The 21,746-nt window shown below is 40.1% G+C and overlaps 1 protein-coding gene across 3 annotated transcripts in view; it reads left to right on the top strand.

Moving 5' to 3' along the window:
• The window catches only part of TNFRSF21 (TNF receptor superfamily member 21), a 73,103-nt gene that overhangs the window by 37,981 nt on the left and 13,376 nt on the right, over positions 1-21,746 (top strand). For all 3 annotated transcript variants that reach the window (XM_032299627.1, XM_032299629.1, XM_032299628.1), the window contains exon 4: positions 12,518-12,783. In XM_032299627.1, coding sequence (XP_032155518.1) covers positions 12,518-12,783 — 266 coding nt within the window. The remainder of the gene's footprint in view (positions 1-12,517; positions 12,784-21,746) is intronic.

The raw sequence follows: 21,746 nt of genomic DNA, 5'->3' as shown, positions 1-21,746 counted from the left end.
CATCTGAATTATTAAAACCACCATATGCAGTGTTCAGAAATGAACAAATAAAGTGTATTAGGAATGATATGTTACATTAGCATTTTGCCACTTCAGTTTTGCTTAAAACGAAGTTATTGAAATGAAGCTACTACTATGCAAGAAGATCAGGAGGTAATTTGGGATGCAGAGATGACATAAAATGGGATTACTACAATATACATTCTTAACCTTACAGGAAAGCTTCTTCTTCTACCATTATTTTCACTGTCTACTTTTCTTTAACAAAAACTGATATGCTTCCTGAGTGCTATGTCCTGTTCTAAGTTTTTATAAATATTAACTTAATTTTCATAACCCTATAAGGAAGACCACTATTATACCAATTTTACTGGGGAAACTGAGGTAATGAAGAGTAACTTGCCAAAGGTCACATAGCTAGGAAGTAGCAGTGCCAGATTTTGAAGTCAGGCACTGATGACACTGTCCCTTAATGATAAGAATCTGAATTTTCCCATAAATTACTTGGTGCTAGAAAGATTTAACTTTTTGTGGTTGATTAAAAAAAACTGTGCTCAACCAAGAAAAAAAATTATTTACCTTAGTGAAGGTCAGCTTATTCTGAAATAAAACACCTACAAAATTGTCATCAGCAGTGAATTTTCCTATGTAGAAGTCACTCAGATTTCCTACTTGTTCATAAATTGTTTGAAATAGAAAAATTCTAAAGCCAGGCACCCAATGGCTGAAGGCTCTGCAAGGCTGTTTTAGGAAATAAAGGCTGTTTTAAGTAAGTCAGAGGTTGGAGTCCTTCTAATCTGAACTCACATGTTTAACTTGGTGTTTTTCTCAGGACCAGACAGCAGTGGCAATAGCATCAGCGGCTGCTGCAACCAAAGAACCTTCCCCTCCTTTGCCAGGTAGACTTTTTGACTAAAAATTCCAGACAGTCATCCTGTCTGTCAGCCCAAATTTCCTATGGGAAGTAGGCTTGAAGTGTAAACACCAGGAAGCCAGGCTGAAGGGAGCAGATTATTCCCTTTAAGAGACTGCTATGTCCTAGCGTTCCAGCTCTGGGCTGACAGTCGCAGTCATTTTCCAGCAGCAGGGTTGGACTGTTCTCACCCCCTCTCCCCCACCCCACTACCTTTTCCGCCTCTGAGTCCAGGAATGCCATTTCCAGTAGACAGCACCTTTTTCTTTAACCTCTTAGGGTGTTTGAGGATTATAAAGCACACAAAATTGTTTGCAGGAGAAAAGCCTCTTATGGTTGTATCCTAAAAAGCATTATCTCACACACAAGATGGCCAGAAACATGGCCTTCGCCCTGGGGAGTCAGAGACTGTGATTCTCCTCAGAACCACCCTCTAGTTACTTTATTCTGTAGCCTTTAGGGTGAAGCTATTTAATTATTATTTTTTGAGACAAAGTCTTGCCCTGTTGCCCAGGCTGAAGCGCAGTAGCATGATCTCGGCTGACTGCAATCTCTACCTCCCAGGTTTAAGCAATTTGCCTGCCTCGGCCTCCTGAGTAGCTGGGACCACTATGCCCAGCTAATTTTTGTATTTTTAGTAGAGACAGGGTTTCACCATGTTGGCCAGGCTGGTCTCAAACTCCTGACCTCAAATAATGTGCCTGCCTTGGCCTCCCAAAGTGCTGGGATTACAGGTGTGAACCACTGCACCCAGCCTTAGGTATTTATTTTTTAAATGTATATTTCACTCTATAGTTTAACTAACAGCTTTTAAATTTAAGCTGTTTGGGATAGTGAAAAGCCAGTCAGCATTTCCCCCACGTAGAACTCAAATACAAATAGAAAAAAAAAATCTCTAAAAATATATGTCCTTGAGTCAGCCTAGTCAGGTATTATGTAAGCAGATTTTGCAGAGGAAGAGGAATTTCTAGAATTATGCTGATGTTCTTCATGAGTAGTTGGTGGTTAACATTGCACTGTATGTATAGAATTTGACATATTAGGCTTATTGATGGCGTGTCAGATTTTAACAAATAGATGAATTCAAATTATAAGTAAAAAAAAAAAACCTCTTACTCTATTTATCAAATCTGAGACACAATTAATTGTGAGACATACCACTCTTTTATACACCGCTAAGGAGAAAAAGAAAACACTAAAACCAAACTGTGATAAGGCATTGATCTGGAGGGTCTTAGAATTAGTAAATATGGTGATGTTTTAGCCACAGTCTCACCTTTTTCCCATAGAGTCTGACAACATGATTCTAATGCCACTGTTCAGTTCTCAGTTTTCCTCTGCTTGGCCTATTGGCAGCAATCGACACTCTTGTTTCCCTTTTCCTTGAAATACTTTCTTCCCTGTGCCTCCAAACACCACATTGTCTGATTTTCCTTCTCCATCTTGGGCTGTTTCTTCTCTCTCTCTGCGGCTGGTTCCTCCTCCTTTTTCTGACCTCTAAACAGTGGAGAGCTGCAGGACCCAGTGCTTGCACCTCTTTTCCATTTACATGCTCTCCCTCCCTTGGTTACCCACGACCCAAGTACCATCTATCTGCTGTTCATTCCCAAAGGAATTGGGAATGAACCTATTCCAGCCTGGACCTTTTGCCTGAACTCACAATAAAATATGCTTCTGCCTGCTTGACAGACCCAGCTGTCTAACAGGCATCTCATGCTTAAGATGTCTAACTCCAAATTTCAAACCATACCTCCACATCAACTGCCCATCACAGAAAATGGTCCCCTGCTTTCCACTTGCTTAACCTTAGCATCCTTGATTCCGTTATTACATTCTGGCCCAATATTTGACTCATTAGCAAATGCTGTCTGCCAGCTTTCCTTCAAAATATGTGCAGAAGTCTACCATTTCCCATCGCCTCCATGGCCACCACCTTGGGCCAGACCACTATCACGTCCTTGCTGGGTTACTGCTGTGGCCTCTAACTGGTTGCTCCATTTTTATCTGTGCCCCCTTCAGTTTTTTCTTGACACAACAGCTGGAATGATACTGCTTAAATGTAAAGTCAGATAGTGTTATTTCTCTTCCCAAGGTCTCCAGGGCATTGTTGACAAAAAGAGGCTCTCATTCATTCATCCAAAGATATTTGTGGTATTCCTCTGATAGGTGCTGGGGATACTGGTAGTCAACTGAATTCAGAGTAGCAGCTTAAAGGCCGGATGTAATCTGTACTCTCCCAACTCCAATTTTCTTTCACTCTGTGACTCCTACCAGCCCCTCTGCCTGGCCCACTTGCTCGAGCCTTGCCAGCCTTCCTGCTCCTCCTTGTCCATTCCAACACCCTTCCTGCCATTGAACCTGCTGCTCCCTTTGCCCAGAACCCTCTTTCTGCAGCTGTCTGCACAGCTTTTGCTCCATTGAGGGCGTCTACCTCTGTGAGGCTTCTCTTAGATGTGAAAACCCCATCACCTCTTACCTTATCCTCTTTCCCTGCTTTATTTTTCTCCTTAGCTCTTCTCCCTATCTAACAGTTTATGTTTTATCACTCCCCCACAATAGAACGTAGCCTTCACAAAGAAGGGGATTTTGTTTCACTTGACATTTGTTCACTGTCATGTCTCCTGCACATAGAAAAGTGTCTGGCACAAAGTAGATGCTCAATAAATTTTTGTTGAATGAATAAACTAACAGCTTCAGGTATTTGTGACAGCTTCAAACAGACTAAGACAAGGAGGAAGGAGGGATATTTTTGTTTTGTTTTGTTTTGTTTTGTTTTGTCCAGTGGAATGAAATAAAATGCTATTCATTTTCCTCACAGTATCAATGAGATCTCTTCCATTTGGAAAATTGTTTATTGTTTTGATAGTTTATCATTGGAACATGTTGTCCATTTACTTCAAGAGATCTTTGTACAGTGTTTTTTTTTTTCTTCTTTTTTTTTCTTAGTAGTCCCCAAGGTTCATCTGAGCTTACGGTGATTGTCTATTAAACCTTCAACCAAAAGTGATAAATTCTGCTTCACAAATAATTTTTTGCCCCTAAAGTAAAATCTAAACAGATCTTTCTTTTACACCTCAATTAGGGAAGGAGTATTTTTAACCTGAGGGATACAAAGTTCCCAGCACTAATGAAGCAGTTTCTTGTGTATTGGATGCACTGGAAGTTACAACTGTTGGTATACAAATTTTTAACCACTCTATGGTATACTGGTTACTATGAAACACAGGTACATGTGGGTATGTTGCTTTTAGGAGCACTTACTCTGTTATCAGGTCAGAGAGACCACACCTTGGACAGCTGATCTCACCAAAAGGATTCTGCTGCAGTAGGAGAATCTAGGAGAACTTTCCTGCTTGTGAGCCCTGGCCTCTAAAGTGGACGTAGTGGATCACTCAATAGGAAGAGGGCACTGGCAGGGGGAGAGGCCTTTATACAAGAGCTAGGTCCCTGGGAGCCCAGGTTCCACCCACTGGTGAACATAGAACACCACAGAACCATTGTCCTTTCTTCTCATTATTGTAGAGGCTGGAGATCTGGCAGGGCCACAAGGCTAGGGTATGTGTGGGCATGTGGCCACTCAGGTTGTCAGTGGCTTCTGTTATAGAAGCTAATGAGATGACAAATGGTGAGGAGGCTCAGTCAGGAGGGCATTGTTGACAAAAAAAGGCTCTCATTCATTCATCCAAAGATATTTGTGGTATTCCTCTGATAGGTGCTGGGGATACTGGTAGTCAAAGCAGTGTGGGCTTGGACTTGGCTTCAAAGGCATCTTTGATGACATGACCATTGTATGTGGAACATCGGTTCCAGTAATGCTAAAGCCAGGCTTTTATTCCAATTCTGACTTTTGCATATGTTGCTTTGTATATTTGCTGTATGTGCTGTGGCCGTCTTTGTCCCTGTATCCGCAGCTTGTAAGGTTATGGACACAGTGTGTGCTTATCAGGAGCATATCTTTTGTGGAGGCTTGTGGAGGTATTAGAAGGGAGGTTGTCTTGAGTTCATGTCTCCCATCTTCCATGTGTACATCTCAGGTGACTGCTGTGTGTGTGGTGAGAAACTGGCACAGGGATGACTGTGGAGTCGTCTGTCCTGGGAGGAGTTTGTATATTAATTGCCTCCCTGGGAGTTTCTCATTATTTGTCCCTTCACACCCCTCTTTCTAGAAGAATAATGAGAACTGACATTACATGTAACAGAATTTATTGGGAGTGCTTGAATCCTTTTATATGATGAGTTTGGTACTATCAAAAAGTTTATAAACATATCTCTTAGATGCACCCGTTCTGCACAAAGCCTGGTTGTGCAGCATGAAACTGAGTGCTATGGTTGTGTGGTTCCGGGCAGCCTTTGTTTCCTTCAGCTTTGTCCTGACTGTCCTTCATACCTCTTCCAAGGAAGGCTTTGATATGGGTTCTCAGTGATGACATTCATTTCAGATATTTGTCTCCAAAATGAAAACAGCCTTAATATTTTCTCTAATTATAAAGGTCAATTCGAGTTTTTATTAAAAGAGAAGGAACTCATTTTTGCATCCTGAAGCTGACATTCAGCTTTTAAAAAGTGAGCTTTAAATTAGGTTTGTCTCCCAGATAATATTTAATTCAAGGTTTTATAATGCACAGGAAATTGCCATGTCTTCTGTAATAACCCAGTTTACCAGCTCATACCTCTGTTCTTGAGCTCTCTTGCTGAGGATCAGGTCAGTGTCAGCTCACTTGGAAGAACCCACTGAGTACTGCTGTGAAGCCCTGCATGTGGCAGAGGTGGTAGCAGCAGCATTTTTCCTTCCACATTTACCCTTCTGTGGATGACTTCAGCAATCTCCTAACATGTACGTGTGAGATTCCAAGAAACACAGGAAGCCGGGAGTCTGGTTCTTGGCTTCATTGTTCAGCACCAATAATCCCGGTGTTAAAACCTGTGTTTGTACAGAACTCTTCCCATCTTTTAGGTTCATTGGTCCAATGACTCTTGTTTAGGCAGAAATGGAGGGGCAGGAGAAGGAGAGCCAAAGTGTACTGAGGTGCTACCCTAGGAGTCTATAATACTTGATACCATTAATCTCCTTAACCACTCTAACAGATAAGAGGTGGTGCTTCTATTTTACTTAAGTGAATGCTGAATTCTGAGAGGTTGCCATTTGCCCAGGGTCACACAACTAACAAGTCACAGAGCTGGAGTTTGAAACCATGTCTTGTGACTATGACTGATGATCTTCCCACTACCTGATCCTTCCCATCCTCATGCTTTTCTTCAGGAGCAGGGCCACCTTCTCAGACAGCTCCTGACTAGTACAGCCTTGGGTATATAGAGCTTGACTCCTTTGATGACCTCCCCAGAAACTTCATCTATTCTCCAGAGCTCCAGGATCTGGCACCACAGGAAAAAGCAATGTTGGCAGATCGTGGTGGCTCACACCTGTAATCCCAGCATTTTTGTAGGCTAAGGCAGGTGGATCACTTGAGGCCAGGAGTTTGAGACCAGTCTGACCAACATGGCAAAACCCCATCTCTACTAAAAATACAAAAATTAGCTGGGCATGGTGCACACCTATAGCTCTACCTACTTGGGAGCCTGAGGCCGGAGAATCCCTTGATCCCAGGAGGCAGAGGTTGCAGTGAGCCAAGATCGCACTACTGCACTCTAGCCTAGTGACCGAGAGAGACTCTGCCTCAAAAAAAAAAAAAAAGAAGAAAAAAAGTAATGTCATGTTCTGTGCCCCTGTCTATCAGCCGTTCAGTGGATTGAGGGTTGTGTTACTTTTCAATGTAAGAAAAAAGACACTTGGCACCATATCCAGTTAAACAATTTAGATCAATCCAACACATAGCTACTGTCACCAATCTTGGCGAAAACTCTGGGAACTCCGATGGGACAGATGACTGGGCATCCTGCCAAGCAGAGAGGTGGTCTCCATGTCACTTACTGTCATTTCACATTGAGGTTAATAATTGGGGTGGGAACTTTCATTGTCTTTTGAGTATGGTTTCTTTTCTTTTAATAAAATGCTTTTCTAAATCTTTATGCTATTTGACAGTCCTACCCAAGGTCTCTTTAAATTGCTGTAATTGCAGGGGCTGGTGAACTACAGCCCATGGGCCATATCCAGCCTACTTTCTTTTGTAAATCAAGTTTTATTAGAACACAGCCACATTCATTTGTGGTGTTGGTGGCTACTTTCATGCTACAGCAGAGTTGAGGAGTGATGACAGAGATTGTCTGGTTCTCAAAGTGTCAAATATTTACTGTTGTCCTTACAGGAAAAGTCTGCTGAATTCACTCTTTCTCTCTTTCTTTTAGGGTATCATAGTTTTAAAGAAAAGAAATAAAGGGCATGATGGCTCACACCTGTAATCCCAGCACTTAGGGAGGCTGAGGTGGGCGGGTCACTTGGGGTCAGGAGTTTGAGACCAACCTGGCCAACACAGTGAAACCCCAGCTCTACTAAAAATACAAAAATTAGCCAGGCATGATAGCGTGCACCTGTAGTCCCAGTTACTAGGGAGGCTGAGGTGTGAGAATCTCTTGAACTCAGGAGGTAGAGGCTGCAGTGAGCTGAGATCACAAAAAAAAAGAAAGAAAGTACCCGGGGAAACTGTTCCCGTGTCTATTAGGTGGTGCAAAAGTTACTGTGGTCTTTGCCATTTCAGTGACAAAAAAACCACGATGACTTCTTTTTTGTTTGTTTGTTTTTTGAGACAGAATTTTACTCTGTTGCTTAGGCTGGAGTGCAGCGACGCAACCCTAGCCCACTGCAACCTCTGCCTTTCAGGTTCAAGCAATTCTCCTGTCTCAGCCTGCCAAGTAGCTGGGATTACAGGTGTGCACCACCACGCCTAGCTAATTTTTTGTATTTTTAGTAAAGACAGGGTTTCGCCATGTTGGCCAGGCTGGTCTCAAACTCCTAGATCGAGGGATCCACCCATCTCAGCTTCCTAAAGAATTACAGGCATACGCCACCGGCCCAGCCTGTGATTACTTTTGCACCAACATATACTTGGTCAGCGATAACAGACCAGGAGGCAGCACACACACTGTGGCCAGCCTGGAGTGCATTCATCCTAGGCTGGATGGCCATGTCAGAGGAGCGTCATTCCGGCAAATAGTAATGTTCCTCGACTACCTCACATTCCCTATTAACCACAATTGAGGCACCACTAACTGGGTGAGTGACCTTGCACTAGTCACCAAACCCTCTACATGAGATTTCCTTACCAACAAAATTAAACACTTAACCACCTAATCATGTGTGTTTATAAAGTATATATTAAACACGTCTTATATATGTGTATGTTTTATATGTGTATGTGATATAGATAGTTTAAAAAAGAATAGCAAAATAAATCCCAAATAAAAATAATAAAATGAAAAGAAAACCCATTTCTTCACTGTCCAGCCTAGGAAACAGAACTTTATGAATACCTTTGAAATCCCTTCTGTGCCCCTTCCTCTCCCTTCCCAAAGAGGTGACTATCTCAGTTTGGCAAATCATCCTCCTGCTTTTTTCTGTAGTTGATTGTTTTCTTTTGTCGAACACTTTTTCCTAAACAAAGAAGGCATTCAAGGTCCCAGACTGGTCTCCTCACTGGGGTTTTATGATAACTTGCTAGGCTAAAAGGTTGGTATCCCCTGAGGGAGTCGTTCATTTATCTTTGATTTATCAATTCCACAGTGGGAGAGGACAGCGGTGAAGAACATTGGCAGCCCCAGCCCGTTCATGGAGTTGATGATGTTTTCATAGTAGAGAATCTAGCTGAGAGAGAGAACAAGATGAAACCTGATTTGTAGGCCTTAAATTTAGCTTCCAGTCCATTTTAGTTTATGGGAAATCTCATTGTATCTATTCTTTGTGGGTTTTTTTTTTTTTCCTTTTTTTCTTTATCTTGTGGCTTAAAAAAAGGATAAATACAGTACTGGGTTTTGGAAGAGGGACTTGTTGTTAAACTTAAACCTTTTAAACTCTGTAATTACTTTGTAAAGGCTGTGTATTTGCATCTGAAATGCATTGAGCCTTAAGTTTTAGTGCTGGTATATGGAGCTTTCATAATGATGGGAGTACTTCCAAAAATAAATTAACTCTATAGAAAATGTTAATCAGCTTATCCCCAGTGACCCCAGTGAGTTTTTCCATTGTACACATGAAAAAATGGACATGACAGTTAGAGGTTTGCCCAAAGCCACTGTCATTGGCATTATGAAGATTTAAGCAATGGTCCTACTTACCAGAAAACGCAGTCATGTTTTCATGTAAGACACTGCGGGCCTTAGTCAAATTGACCTAAATTAAGATCCAGGGACTAACAAGCCTTTTGGTGTTTGGAAGAGTCTACCACATCAACCACAAATAGCTGGCTTATTCCTTAAAGCTACCTGCAGGGTTTTAAATCGGATATGGGTTTTCTGAGGAGTCTATTTTGCTTGAAATCAAAACCTCTATATCTGACTAAACATTGCTCAGAAAATTGAAAAGCAGTTGGTTCAAGTAACTTCACGCTGCCAGGGAAAACTGTGTGAGAAGTACAGTAATGACTCAATTTGTGGCAGTCTATTTTTTTAGTTTTTATGTTTTGTGGCATTCTACTTTTTTTCTTTTGAACATAGAGTCTCTCTCTCTCACCCAGGCTGAAGTGCAGCTGTGTAATCTCAGTTCACTGCAACCTCCACCTCTGGGGCTCAAGTGATCCTCCCATGTCAGCCTCCCAAGTAGCTGGGACTACAGACCTATGCCACCACACACAGCTAATTTGTGTATTTTTTGTAGAAATGGGTTTTCACCATGTTGCGCAGGCTAGTTTCAAAGTCCTGGGCTCAAGCGATCCACCTGTCGCAGCCTCCCAAAGTGCTGCATTACAGGTGTAAGCCACCCTGCCCAGCCGGAATTCTATTTTTATGGTTGAGAAGAGAACAGCCTTCTACTAGGAACTTATTTTTGAAGACCATTTTCAGTGGATTGGTTCAGGATGTGTATACAGTCTTCCACATCATCTGCCTCAATAGGATTGATGGCAGAGGAGGAATGCATGTTGAGGAGCCACAGTGTCCTTCATTTTTACAGAAACTTTTAGAATTATTATTGTTTTTATTGGCAATAATTGATAGCTCATTTTACTAATATTTTCCTGAACAACTGATGGATGCAAAAAAAGATTTTTTTTTTTCTAGGAAATCTTTGATTAAAAAATCAGTACAGTAAGTCCCTCTTTATTCTTCTCTTTCTTTTTCTCTCCTAAGCCCCACTTGGGAACTTGAACCTATTTTTTTTATTGAGTAGTAAATATTTTTAAGACATGGTTAACTATAACAGCTATGTTATCAGGGCAGGTGAGGATGGCTTCATTCAAAGACATGTTAGAGGTGATCCACCACCTTGAAGGAGTGTGGTATATGGAGCTTTCGTAATGATGGGAGTACTTTCAAAAATAAATTAGGAAGGCTGGTCAGGAGTTGGAGACCAGCCTGGCCAACATGATGAAACCCCATCTCTACTAAAAATACAAAAATTAGCTGGATGTAGTGGTGGGTGCCTGTAATCCCAGCTACTTGGGAGGCTGAGGCAGGAGAATCCCTTGAACCTGGGAGGCTTAGGTTGCAGTGAGCCGAGATTGCGCTCCAGCCTGGCAACAAGAGCAAAACACCATCTCAAAAAACAAAACAAACCCCAAAACATGACATTGATTCAGACAACTCACTCACCTGTTGTAACCAGAGCCCTTACTATAAGGGTGATATATGCACCCCATGTGTAAATCCTGGCAAAGCCAATGTGTAATTGCAGAGAGAAGATGCCGTAAAGAGAGGGACACCAAAGTGAGCTACTCAGGGAGAGCCTCCCCTCACAAAGGGTTGGTGCCAGGTGCTTATCCTGAGTTTTTGGATCTTGAGATTTGATTTTTGCATTTCACCAATTTCATCTGTGCATCAGATCTGGGGAGCATAAATGCACTCACTGGGTTTTCAAGTGACTGATGAGCCAGAATGACAATATATTGAATCATTGGGGATAGCTGTCTGTCAGAATAATATCCTTGACCAGAATAGCTGGTCAAGGGATTCATGGTCTTTTATAAGCCAAAGCATTTCTTCCCTCTTGGAAGGTATCATCAATATTGTCACATTTTATAGTGGTGACACATACAGGATTTGAATTACAAACCTGGTGAGTTGGGTTCAATAACCTACTTACCTACGTTTGTGATATTGGACCAGTAGCCTACATTTTCTAAGTGTTTTTTTTCTTACCTGTGTAATTGGAATATTAATGCTTTATAAAGATGTTCAGTGGGCCAATGCCTTAACATAATACCTGGAAGATAATAACTACTATTATTATACTGTCCTTTTGGCTGTTGTCTTCATTATAATTATGCAAGTCAAGTTGGAACACTGAATAATTAATTAGAAAATTGCTTGTTGAACATGAATTTAAGCACAAGTTAGGCGTTCTTCAGGAATGCTTCTATTGGCCTGGAACAGCTGGGCACACTGTCAGTTGATATAAAGGACACCATTCCCAGAATTTGAACACCTTTTACCTAGACAATGACAAAGTCCTTTGCAGTTTTAATCTGCAGCTTCCGTTTTTCTAAATATCATGAAGTCCCCATGTTTTTAGATGGGAGCCTCTAACTTACTTGGTTACTGTTATCTTTAGTACAGTAGTCCTGCCTTATCCACAGTTTAGCTTTCCAAGGTTTCAGTTGCCTGTGGTCCACTGTGGTCCAAAAGTACTAAATGGAAAATTCCAGAAATAAACAATTCATAATTTTTAGATTATGCACTATTCTGAGTAATGTGATCAAATCTCACACTGTCCTGTACCATCCTGCTCTGTCCCACTGGGGAAGGGAATCATCCCTTTGTCCAGCATACTCATGCTAGAGACCTCAGCTGCCTGTGAATCACTTAGTAGCCATCTAGGTTATCAGATTGACTGTTGTGGTACTGGTACTGCAGTGCCTGTGTTCAAGTCACCCTTATTTTACTTAATAATGGCTCAGAGCTCAAGAGGAGTGATGCTGACAATTTGGATATGCCAGTGGCTATGAAGTACATCTTTTAAGTGAAAAGATGAAAGTTCCCAACTTAATAAGAAAAGTAAATTGTATGATGAGGTTGCTAAGAGCTACAAGTAAAAGGAATCTTCTATCTATGACATTGTGCAGAAGGAAAAAGAAATTCATGCATAGTGTATAGGGCTCTGTACCATCTGTGGCTTCAGGCATCCACTGGGGATCTTGGAGCTTTTCCACCCCACCTCTCTCCTCCAACAAGGGTGGATTACTATAGTAACAGAGGAATAACTGTGAATACCCTATATGGGTTTGGCTTTCAAAACATTTGGGGCTGATGTATTATAGTTCCATGATCCCTCCTTCTTCTGGTTTCACACTCAGGAAGTGTAATTTGTTTGAGGGTACACAGCTAGTCCACAAGATGAGCTGCTTGTGCTAAGTGCTTAAGGGAGGCAATGCATTCCTTTGATATACAGCGATAGGAAAGCGTCCCTCTTCTAGTTCATTCATTAAAGCAGAGCTGCCTTACAAAAGGAGCTTCCCTTACAAGCCCTTATTTGTTTTTTATTTTATTTTTTCTCTGGTGTAGGTATCGACATCCTGAAGCTTGTAGCAGCCCAAGTGGGAAGCCAGTGGAAAGATATCTATCAGTTTCTCTGCAATGCCAGTGAGAGGGAGGTTGCTGCTTTCTCCAACGGGTACACAGCTGACCACGAGCGGGCCTACGCGGCTCTGCAGCACTGGACCATCCGGGGCCCCGAGGCCAGCCTCGCCCAGCTGATTAGCGCCCTGCGCCAGCACCGGAGAAACGATGTTGTGGAGAAGATTCGTGGGCTGATGGAAGACACCACCCAGGTAATGGAGCCCTGGTTGTGTGTCTTTACCACTGACTGATTGCCTCTGTATTTCAAATTTTGTCAGCTATATGGGAACAAAGAAAAAGAACATATTCGGAGGATAGGCACACAAACACACACGCACACATGCACACACCCGCACACACACACGCCTTACTTTCTAGTAGAGGGGTTCTCAGTGGCCATCCATTAGAATCATCTAGAGAACTTTAAAAAAATACTGATACTCGGACCCTATCTGCACACCAGTCACATCAAAATCTACAGGGGGCAGAGTATGAATCAGTATTTGTAAAAGTTCTCTTTCTTACCCAATTTACAGTATCATTTTCCATGGTGTACTTTGAATGAAACCAAGAAAAAAGACTTTTTACTACACCCTCCTGTTCTCCAGAGGGTATTTTTGTGATGTGGCTTATGAAGGCAGCATCTCGCCTCCTGAGTATGCAGTGTTGCTAGCAGCAGTTGATGACAGAACTGATATCCTCCTTGGGTTGTTCAATGGAGCACGTCAGATGGGAACTGAGGGGACCCAGGGGTGCGATTTCTTTATAGCCAATGAGCCCTGGCTTTGGAGCCAGACAACACTGGATTTGAATCCTGGCTCTGGTATTTGTTAGCTTAGGTGATGGAGGGTAAGTTACTTCAACTGTCCTTGCCTCTGTTATTCACATTTGCAAACCTGCTATATAGATTAAGATGAGAAATAAAGTACTGTATAAAATGTCTGACTCATTGCCAGTGTTCTACAAATGGTAGTTACAGCCATGATATAACTCATTTTACTTAGTCTTTCTTTAATCATATGTACCTACCTGAAAGGCCATGAATAAAGTACAGATTTGGATATTGAATCATATTTTCCACAGACTTTGATTCAGGTTTTAGGACATATTCCAAAGTAAAGAAAATGCTGCCACTAAGGCTTGATAAAACCCATTTAAGATAAAGGGCCAGTCTGTGCTATTATTCCAGTGGTCCAAATTTGTCACCTAAAAGAGCTAGGTAGAGATTTTTTATGGTGTCAATTCAATTTGCTGTCATTCTGTATCACATTTTGTATTTCAAAGGATTCCATTTACATACTTCATACTAATGCTTAAGTATACTTGATGTATTTAAGAAGTCCAGATGCTCTTATCTTTTTATACCGGTAGTGCAGTACTTCTTGACTATTGACCTAATCATTCATCAGGTGAATCTTTTATCAAAGTAACTGGATGATAACAATTTATAGGTGCTAATTGACTTCGAAGGTGGTCTTTTAAAGCTCCTGGAATATTTTTAACTTCTTTGAAATGTGGAATTTCAGAAACAACACTTACTAATAGACCAAGTGATAAATATTCAAAGGCATACACCAGTGTCTTATGACTTTCTAAGAAAGAATTTAGGTGTGAAATATTATTCACAACGAAAACTAGGTTTTAAGTAGCTGGATTTGGGGGAAAGCAAGGGAGATGTTTACCCTCCAATTAAGTAAAATGGCTGTGGATTGAATACCAGGGAGTTTGGAGGCAAAGCATTGTCGTGCATTCTTAGAATATTGGCTTAAGGAGAGAGCTGGAAGACAAGCCTTAGGCTAAAAGAAGGCTTTAGATACTTGAGAAGAAGTCGCCTGATGTCCTTGATGATACCTAAAAGAAGGATAACATACGATTGATGCAAAATTAGGATTTGGCGGGCCCATGGAAAAGCAAAAAGGAGAGCATACATGTCATAATGAGTGATTCATAACAAAATTGTTAGGTCAATGAGTAAGAGAACAAAGCAAAGCACTTTCTTCCTAAGTGCCAAACTCTTGTGCACTTTAATTCTTTCCTTCCCCTATCTCTTCTATAATACCAAAAGATTCTAATAGTACCTATTTTTTGTTATTTTTTTTTTTGAGAACAGTAATGTCAAAGCACCCTACAGCTTTCTCTTTGGTTCTACTGTAGCCTATGAGTTATGATGGAGGCTGAGAAGGCAATATTAAGTTTTTTATTTCGTGTTTTAATAATATGCATCAATGTCTAGCAGCATTTTGGATCCAGCTCTAACTCTAATTTTAATAGCCAATGAGCATAGATTTCTGGCTGCCAGCTCTTATTACAAGTTGAGTATCCTTTGTCTGATATGCTTGAGATCGGAAGTGTTTTAGATTTTGGACTTTTTCAGACTTTGGGATATTTGCATATGCATAATGAGATAGCTTGGGGATGCAATCCAAGTCTAAACATGAAATTCATTTATGTTTCACATATACCTTATGCACATAGCCTGAAGGTAATTTTATACAATATTAGAAAAAGTGTGTGCATGAAGCAAAGTTTGTGTTAAGCAGTTATGTGTGGAATTTTCCACTTGTGGCATTATATTGGTGCTCAAAAAGTTTTGGATTTTGAATTTTTGGATTAGGGATGCTCAAGTGGTAATTGCACAGTATGTAACTCTCTGTCCATAGTTTATCTCTGAGATTTGTCTGGTCTAACAAGAGAACCAGAAGGCAGGGGGGCTTAATTGAGACTTATTCTTCTCATCCTATGATGGACTTGTACTCCCTGTGTATGATGGTACTGCTGGAGATTTGGGGCTTTGCCCCAGGAGTTAATGGACTTTTAATGGGTAAAAATGGTTGTGTTTTTTAAACGGTCAATGTTTTCTCCTCTTCTTAAGCCTGAAAGCACCTATGTTATGCTCCACTCAAAGGATTAGACCTGGTGTGACTTTTAGTTACCTCTGTCAAGAACAGCCAGTTCATTATTAACTATAGTGGCCTATTAGCCATTTTAAAATTAAACCCGTTCAGAGTCTGACTGTTTCTTTATCTGAGGTATGAGCTGTATTTTTCAGCACTCTCTTCTTTCAAGTTCCACATCTAAACTGCCAGCCTTCCAGAATCAAAGCTATTCTTCCCTTCTGGGGCATGAGCATTTGGAAGAAGCGGCAAAGCAGTGGGATGATAATTGAAAGTTATTGCGATTTTGCCAAAGCTATTAAAAAAACAAAACACTGCCCTAATACAGGATTCCAATTTGTATGTTATCTCTTTTTTCCATTCTTTTACTTTGATTTATTTCTGTCTTTATTTTAAAAAGTATCTTATAAGAAGCATATATTTCAGATATTTTTCTTAAATCTAGTCTGATAGCTATTTACAATTAGAGAATTTCAGTGTGTTTACATTTTTATGTAATTATATAATTGCTTTTCGAATGTAATTTTAATGTAAATTTAAAAATGTAATTACTCATATATTTGGTTTTAAATCTACCATATCTTTGTTTTCAATTTGTCCTTTCCTCTTTATTTTCTCTCTCTCTGTCTTTTCTTGCTTTCTCTTGGAATAATCAAATATTTTTTCTTATTCCATTTCTCTTCATCTGTTAGCTTGTTAATTTCACATTTTTACTTCACGTTTAATGGATACCCAGGGGATTACAACACACATATTTAAATTATAAGAGATATAATAAATGTACTTCTCACCATTTTACAGATACAACCACCTTAGAAGACTTTAAGCCTATTAATCCTCTTCTTACACTTTGCTTTTGTTTTCATGAATTTTAATACTGCTAAAAGGCATAGTTATTACGGTTTTACACAGTCAGGAGTCACACAGATGTATCTGCATATTGATCTCTTCTGTTCTTAATACCTTCCTCCTGCAGCTTCAACTTCTACCTGAGATCTTTTTCTTTTGCCTAAAGAACACTTCTCAGTGTAGGTTTCCAGCAATAAGTTCTACTTTTCTTGGTCTGGAAAGTGCCCACTAAATAAATAAATAAATTGCATTATTTCACCTTAGTTTTTGAAGGATAGCTGGAAGTAAAATTTCAGCTTGCCAGTTATTTTCCTTTAGTTCTTTAATGCCTGGGTTTAAGTTTCCCCTGCTAACCAGCAAAGGAGAGGATGTGATTTTATTTTTAAATCTGTATTACATAACAAATTTTGTGCACAGTATTATTTATTCCAGGCACTTTGGGCAATGCAAAGATGAGTAAGATAAAGTCAATACCATCAAGGAAGCTTACAGTTGGATAGAAGGAAGAAGTTTACACATACTTATATAATCCAAAGGAGTAAATCCAAGAGGTGGGGAGGAGGAATGTGCTGAATCTCCAGCTAACCAGCCAGTAGGCTCTGATCAGAACGTCAGTGTGGAGACATGTGCTGGGTTAAATCCCCATCCTGGCAACATAGCCACTTTGGGGACTCTGAGTAAATTACCTGGCCTCTCTGCCTCAGTTTCTTCATGAAGAAATAGGAACAACATGAGTGCCTGTCCTATGGGTTGCTCTGAGAATGAGGTGAGTGTGACCCATAGTAAGCACTTGTCAGATATTGACTATTAATAGTTGCAATTATTTCCAGGCTGTGGAGGCAAGAGAGATAGAAGAATGTTCCTAACTAGCTAAACCTCATACACATAATGGGTCTTTTAGATGCTGAATACAGAGGGTCACTTAGTGTCAGGTGGGGATTTTCTCCCAATTCCAGGACTGCTGAAAGTAGATGGTTGATCAGGAAGGCTGCTATCTGGGTTCAGTGCCCAAAAGCTGGAAATCCCAGCTAACTGTAGCTATTTATTGCCTACTGCCTGAGCACATGTTCCTAGACTGGCTGGGATGTTTTCTCTAGTGAGGGAGATAATGGTCTGGTTCCTCAATAGCTGTCTGAAAAAGAGAAGCAAAATTGAGCAAGTGAATTTCTAGTTTTCCTTACGATTTGGTTTTCCTTGTTTTTTTTCGCTCTGCCCTTTTATTCTAGAGCCTTCTTATGTGCAGACAGACTTAACCAGTGCACTCTTTCACTGCACCATGGATAGGGTGAAAGGAAGGGAGTCTGTTTCTTCACCATAGGAAACCCTGGGCAAACAATTTCTCTAATGCTGAGATTTTTCCATTTAAAATGGAAATTCAAGGACCTGTCCTTCACACTCTGAGTGGTTATCAAAATTAATTTTAATAATCAAATTACTGTGGACCATACTAGAGTGAGATATTAAAGTGATGCTTAGCAGCTAGGTTCAGAAGTATTATATTTGTGGTTAGAGTTTCAGCATCCCTTCATTGCTTCATGAGAGAAAGGGGAGGAAAAAGAAGTTTCATATATACTTTAAAAATGATGATATTAAAAACAATCACAACAATTAAAAATAATATAAAATGTGACTTTAGCTGTCTGTTTTGATCAGGGATTCACAAATGTAAAGGACTGATGTTGATCAGGCATCGCAGTTGAGCATCCGTGCTCGAGACTTCTTATCTCTCCTTCCGTAAGATTAAGTAGATTAAAACTATGCCATAATTTAACAACCAGTGGACCCACAGTCAGTGTTTTGTGGTGGTGGTTGTTGACTTCTATATAATAGAATGATTCTTTGTTAGAGTATCTTAGTCCTTTCCAGGACCACATAGGAGACCTGTCTCAAGAACAGCGCGTTTTTGCACTTAACGCACACACACTCTCTCTCTTTCTACTATAGTAGACTCTGTGTTGGAGCTTGGATGGCTTTGCTCTGTGTAATCAACTCGGAGAATCCCAACAGCTAGAGAAGTACTGGGCCTTCTATTTTGATGAGAACAGTGCTCCTGCTGCTTCTGCTGCAGGGGGAACTACAGTTACTGATTTTTTGCTTACCAGCTGCAGGATGCAGCTGTCCTTATCTATGGGTCTGACTGAGACCAGCTATTTTCAGAAATTTAATACAGTGAGGGCAAGTTGAAGCAAATACCAGCTGTACATTAACTGTTGGCTTTTTGGCTATTCAAATTAGGCTTTGTCATTAATTTTCCAATTTGTCATCTCTGGAAAATAGGGGTTATTGTCCTAAGACCTGAGGACCTAAGACCTAAGGTAACAGCTAAACTTGCATGTATCTAGCGGCTGCCCTCTGCCGTGTTTCTACAGCATAGAGGGTTATTTAAGGTCAAGTTACTTAATTCGTAGGGTGTGACTGTGGGCTCTGGGGAACTTCTGGGGTGGTGAGGAGAAGAGGACATGATAAAGGGATTGCTGACACACATAGGACCAGAAACGGTTAGTGATGCTTGTGTTTAAAGTTGTCATTGTGCACAGAGGAGCAATGTTTATAAATAGCCTTTAGATTTTCAACAACATTTTAGGCTTTTCTACTTGCTATCATATTCCAAGCTTTTGTTCAGTTAGTCAACAACCTTTTTTCAAGCACCAGCTGTGTGCCTGGTACTGGGTAAAGAAAAGTGGTCAATGCCGTTCAGTAACTCACTTGTTGGGGTGGAGACATATGTGCAAATAATTATAATTCAGTGGGATGAGCAAATATTGTAATAGAATTGTACACGAGGACTTATAAGCATCAGAGTGAAGGAGTACTCAACCTGCCAAAAAATACTTACAAAGCTAGAGCAGATATATACTTGTCCATTTGAAAGTCACTTAAAAAAAAATCAGACTAGTTTTTTTCAAGACTATATTTTGGCCTTCTTCCCTGAAACTTTCACACTTGTTTTCTGCTTAGGAAGCCCCACTTACTTTTTCATATTAAGGGCTTCTCAAATCTTTGACTCTGCAAAGAATATCTGTTTTACTTATATCCTTGTTTTGCTCAGTAGCAAGCTTTTTAAAAACCCTTAACTGTTGTGTAATATTTAAGGTACAGAAATAAAGTTTTAATATCCCATTTCCTGTCAGGTGCTAGAGATTAAACTTTGAATCTCCAGGAACTACTAGAAGAAACTGACAAATTCAAGAATTTGACTTGGTCTCTCAGAATTGGGTTTGAATTTTGCTTTTGCCACTCACTATGTGACTTTGGGCAAGTCCTATAAAGTCTCCAAACCTCAGTTTCTTTGTAAGTGCCTTGTAAAGATTTTGCCGAGAACTAGAGGTTAGTGTAAATGTCCAGTCCTGCACTTGACCTAGAGTAGGGGACTCAGTAAATCTCAGCAACTATTTTCTGTGTTGGAATTTGAATTCTACATTTTCCTTTTTTGACTTGACAAACAAATGCATTCTGTTTTCAGTAAATGTGCATTAAGGAGAAAGTGAACCAGCATTTGCTCAGTGTCTCTTGTGTCCCCAGCACTGTCTGGGTCTCTATATCTGATTTATTTAGCAAGTTTCATGTCCTGAGAAGTATAGGTGGGTATTCTAATTAAGATAGTGATATGATTTGGGTCTGTGTCCCTGCCCAAATATCATGTTGAATTGTAATTCCCAGTGTTGGAGGTGGGGCCTGGTGGAAGGTGACCGGATCATGGAGGCACATTTCCTGCTTTGGCACTGTTCTTGCAATAGAGTTCTCATGAGATCTGGTTGTGTAAAAGTGTGTGACACCTCCCCCCTCACTGTCACCACTGCTCTGACCATGTAAGATATGCCTTTGGCTTCCACCATGATTGTAAGTTTCCTGAGGCCTCCCAATCATGCTTCCTGTACAGCTTGCAGAACCATGGACATATTAAACCTCGTTTCTTTATAAATTATCCAATTTCAGTTATTTATTTATAGAAGTATGAAAACTGACTAATACAGATATATTACTATATTTCATTGAATCCCATGTCAATTGTAAGATGTACCATTGTCATGGGTATTACTGAGAAACAAAATACTGCTAATTATAATTGTAAGATACATCCCCATTTCAGAGATGTTTAAATGTGAAAAAAATATGCATCATAGAATTAACAAAATATGGTAGTTGAGCTTGATGTATGCAGATTGTAAGGAGACAAGTCTAGGAAACAGATTCTCGAGGTCTTTATATTAATGTACACTCCCTCCTCAACACACACACACACACACACGCACACACACACACACACACACACACACACACCTTCTTATTAGTATTGCCTTTAAGGTTGAGATGGTTTAACAGAGGCAATTTATTTAATAGATTATCAGAGGACCCATTATATATTGAGCCCTGTACCAGGCACTGAGATACTAAATGAAACAAAACAAAACACAAAACAGAATCATCCCTTAAAATGCTGACAGTTTTATAGGAGGCATAGATATGTGAGCCAGACTTGAGAATATATTCTGTGAAGCTGCTGTACAGAAGGATTGAAGTGGGCTTTAATTTTTTTCTCAGACAGAGTGTCTCACCATTCAGAAAAGGTTGGGTCTATTAGTGGATGACATTTCCCACCCCTTTAATCTACACCCTTACTAGCTTTCTCAAGAAGTGCATTGGGAGGAAATCAGAATCAATACTGTGAAAAGAAGCTTATTTTCTCCATCAATTACCAGTGCAGGAGAGCACATTTTCATTGTTTCTTTTTAAAGCCAAAACATCAATTTGGATAAAGTTGAATAGCTTCCAGCTTTGGTCTAGCTTCTCCACTTTGTGTTTGTGAAAGTGTCCCTTATTCTGTTATAACCCAAGTGTCAATAACAGGTACACTTGCTGATGAGGAATTGTATCATGGTCAGCAGTAGGTTTTATTATGTATCAGTTAATTTCGAGGTTTTCATCACTTATTCTTCACCATTTCCTTGGGAGAGACTAATGTCACTCCTGATTTTTTCATTACCAATTGCCACGGAGGAAACTTCGATTGATCTACAGTTGGACTTTCAGAGGACAGTCTGGAATTAAATGACCAACAACTAAAATGACCTATCACCAAAAAAGTACTAGAAAAAAACATGGGGGAAATGTTTTGTTTTTATAATCACGACAGTAGAGAATGGCGTAAAGCACAGAAGCTGTTACAAGAACAATGCAACTACTTAACAATAAATATACAAGCCAGAAAACACCACATACAAATCAAAAGGCAAAATAATCACAGGTTGAAATTGTCTGAAACATAGGGTTAAGTTTATTGAAAAATAATGAGTTTTTACAAATTAAGAAAAAATTATGCCGTCTGTGAACGAGACAGTTTACAGAGAAGGAAATACTGAAGACTTTTTAAACATGAAGACTTTTACCCTCTCAGGCTGACATAGAGACCTATGATTCTATGTCTAGGAAGA

Source organism: Sapajus apella, unplaced genomic scaffold, assembly GCF_009761245.1.
Source record: "Sapajus apella isolate SASKATOON/1434 unplaced genomic scaffold, GSC_monkey_1.0 scaffold41, whole genome shotgun sequence".
Lineage (NCBI taxonomy): Eukaryota > Metazoa > Chordata > Mammalia > Primates > Cebidae > Sapajus > Sapajus apella.
Note: the sequence above shows the minus strand (reverse complement) of the source record. Positions and strands in the feature narration are given on the sequence as shown.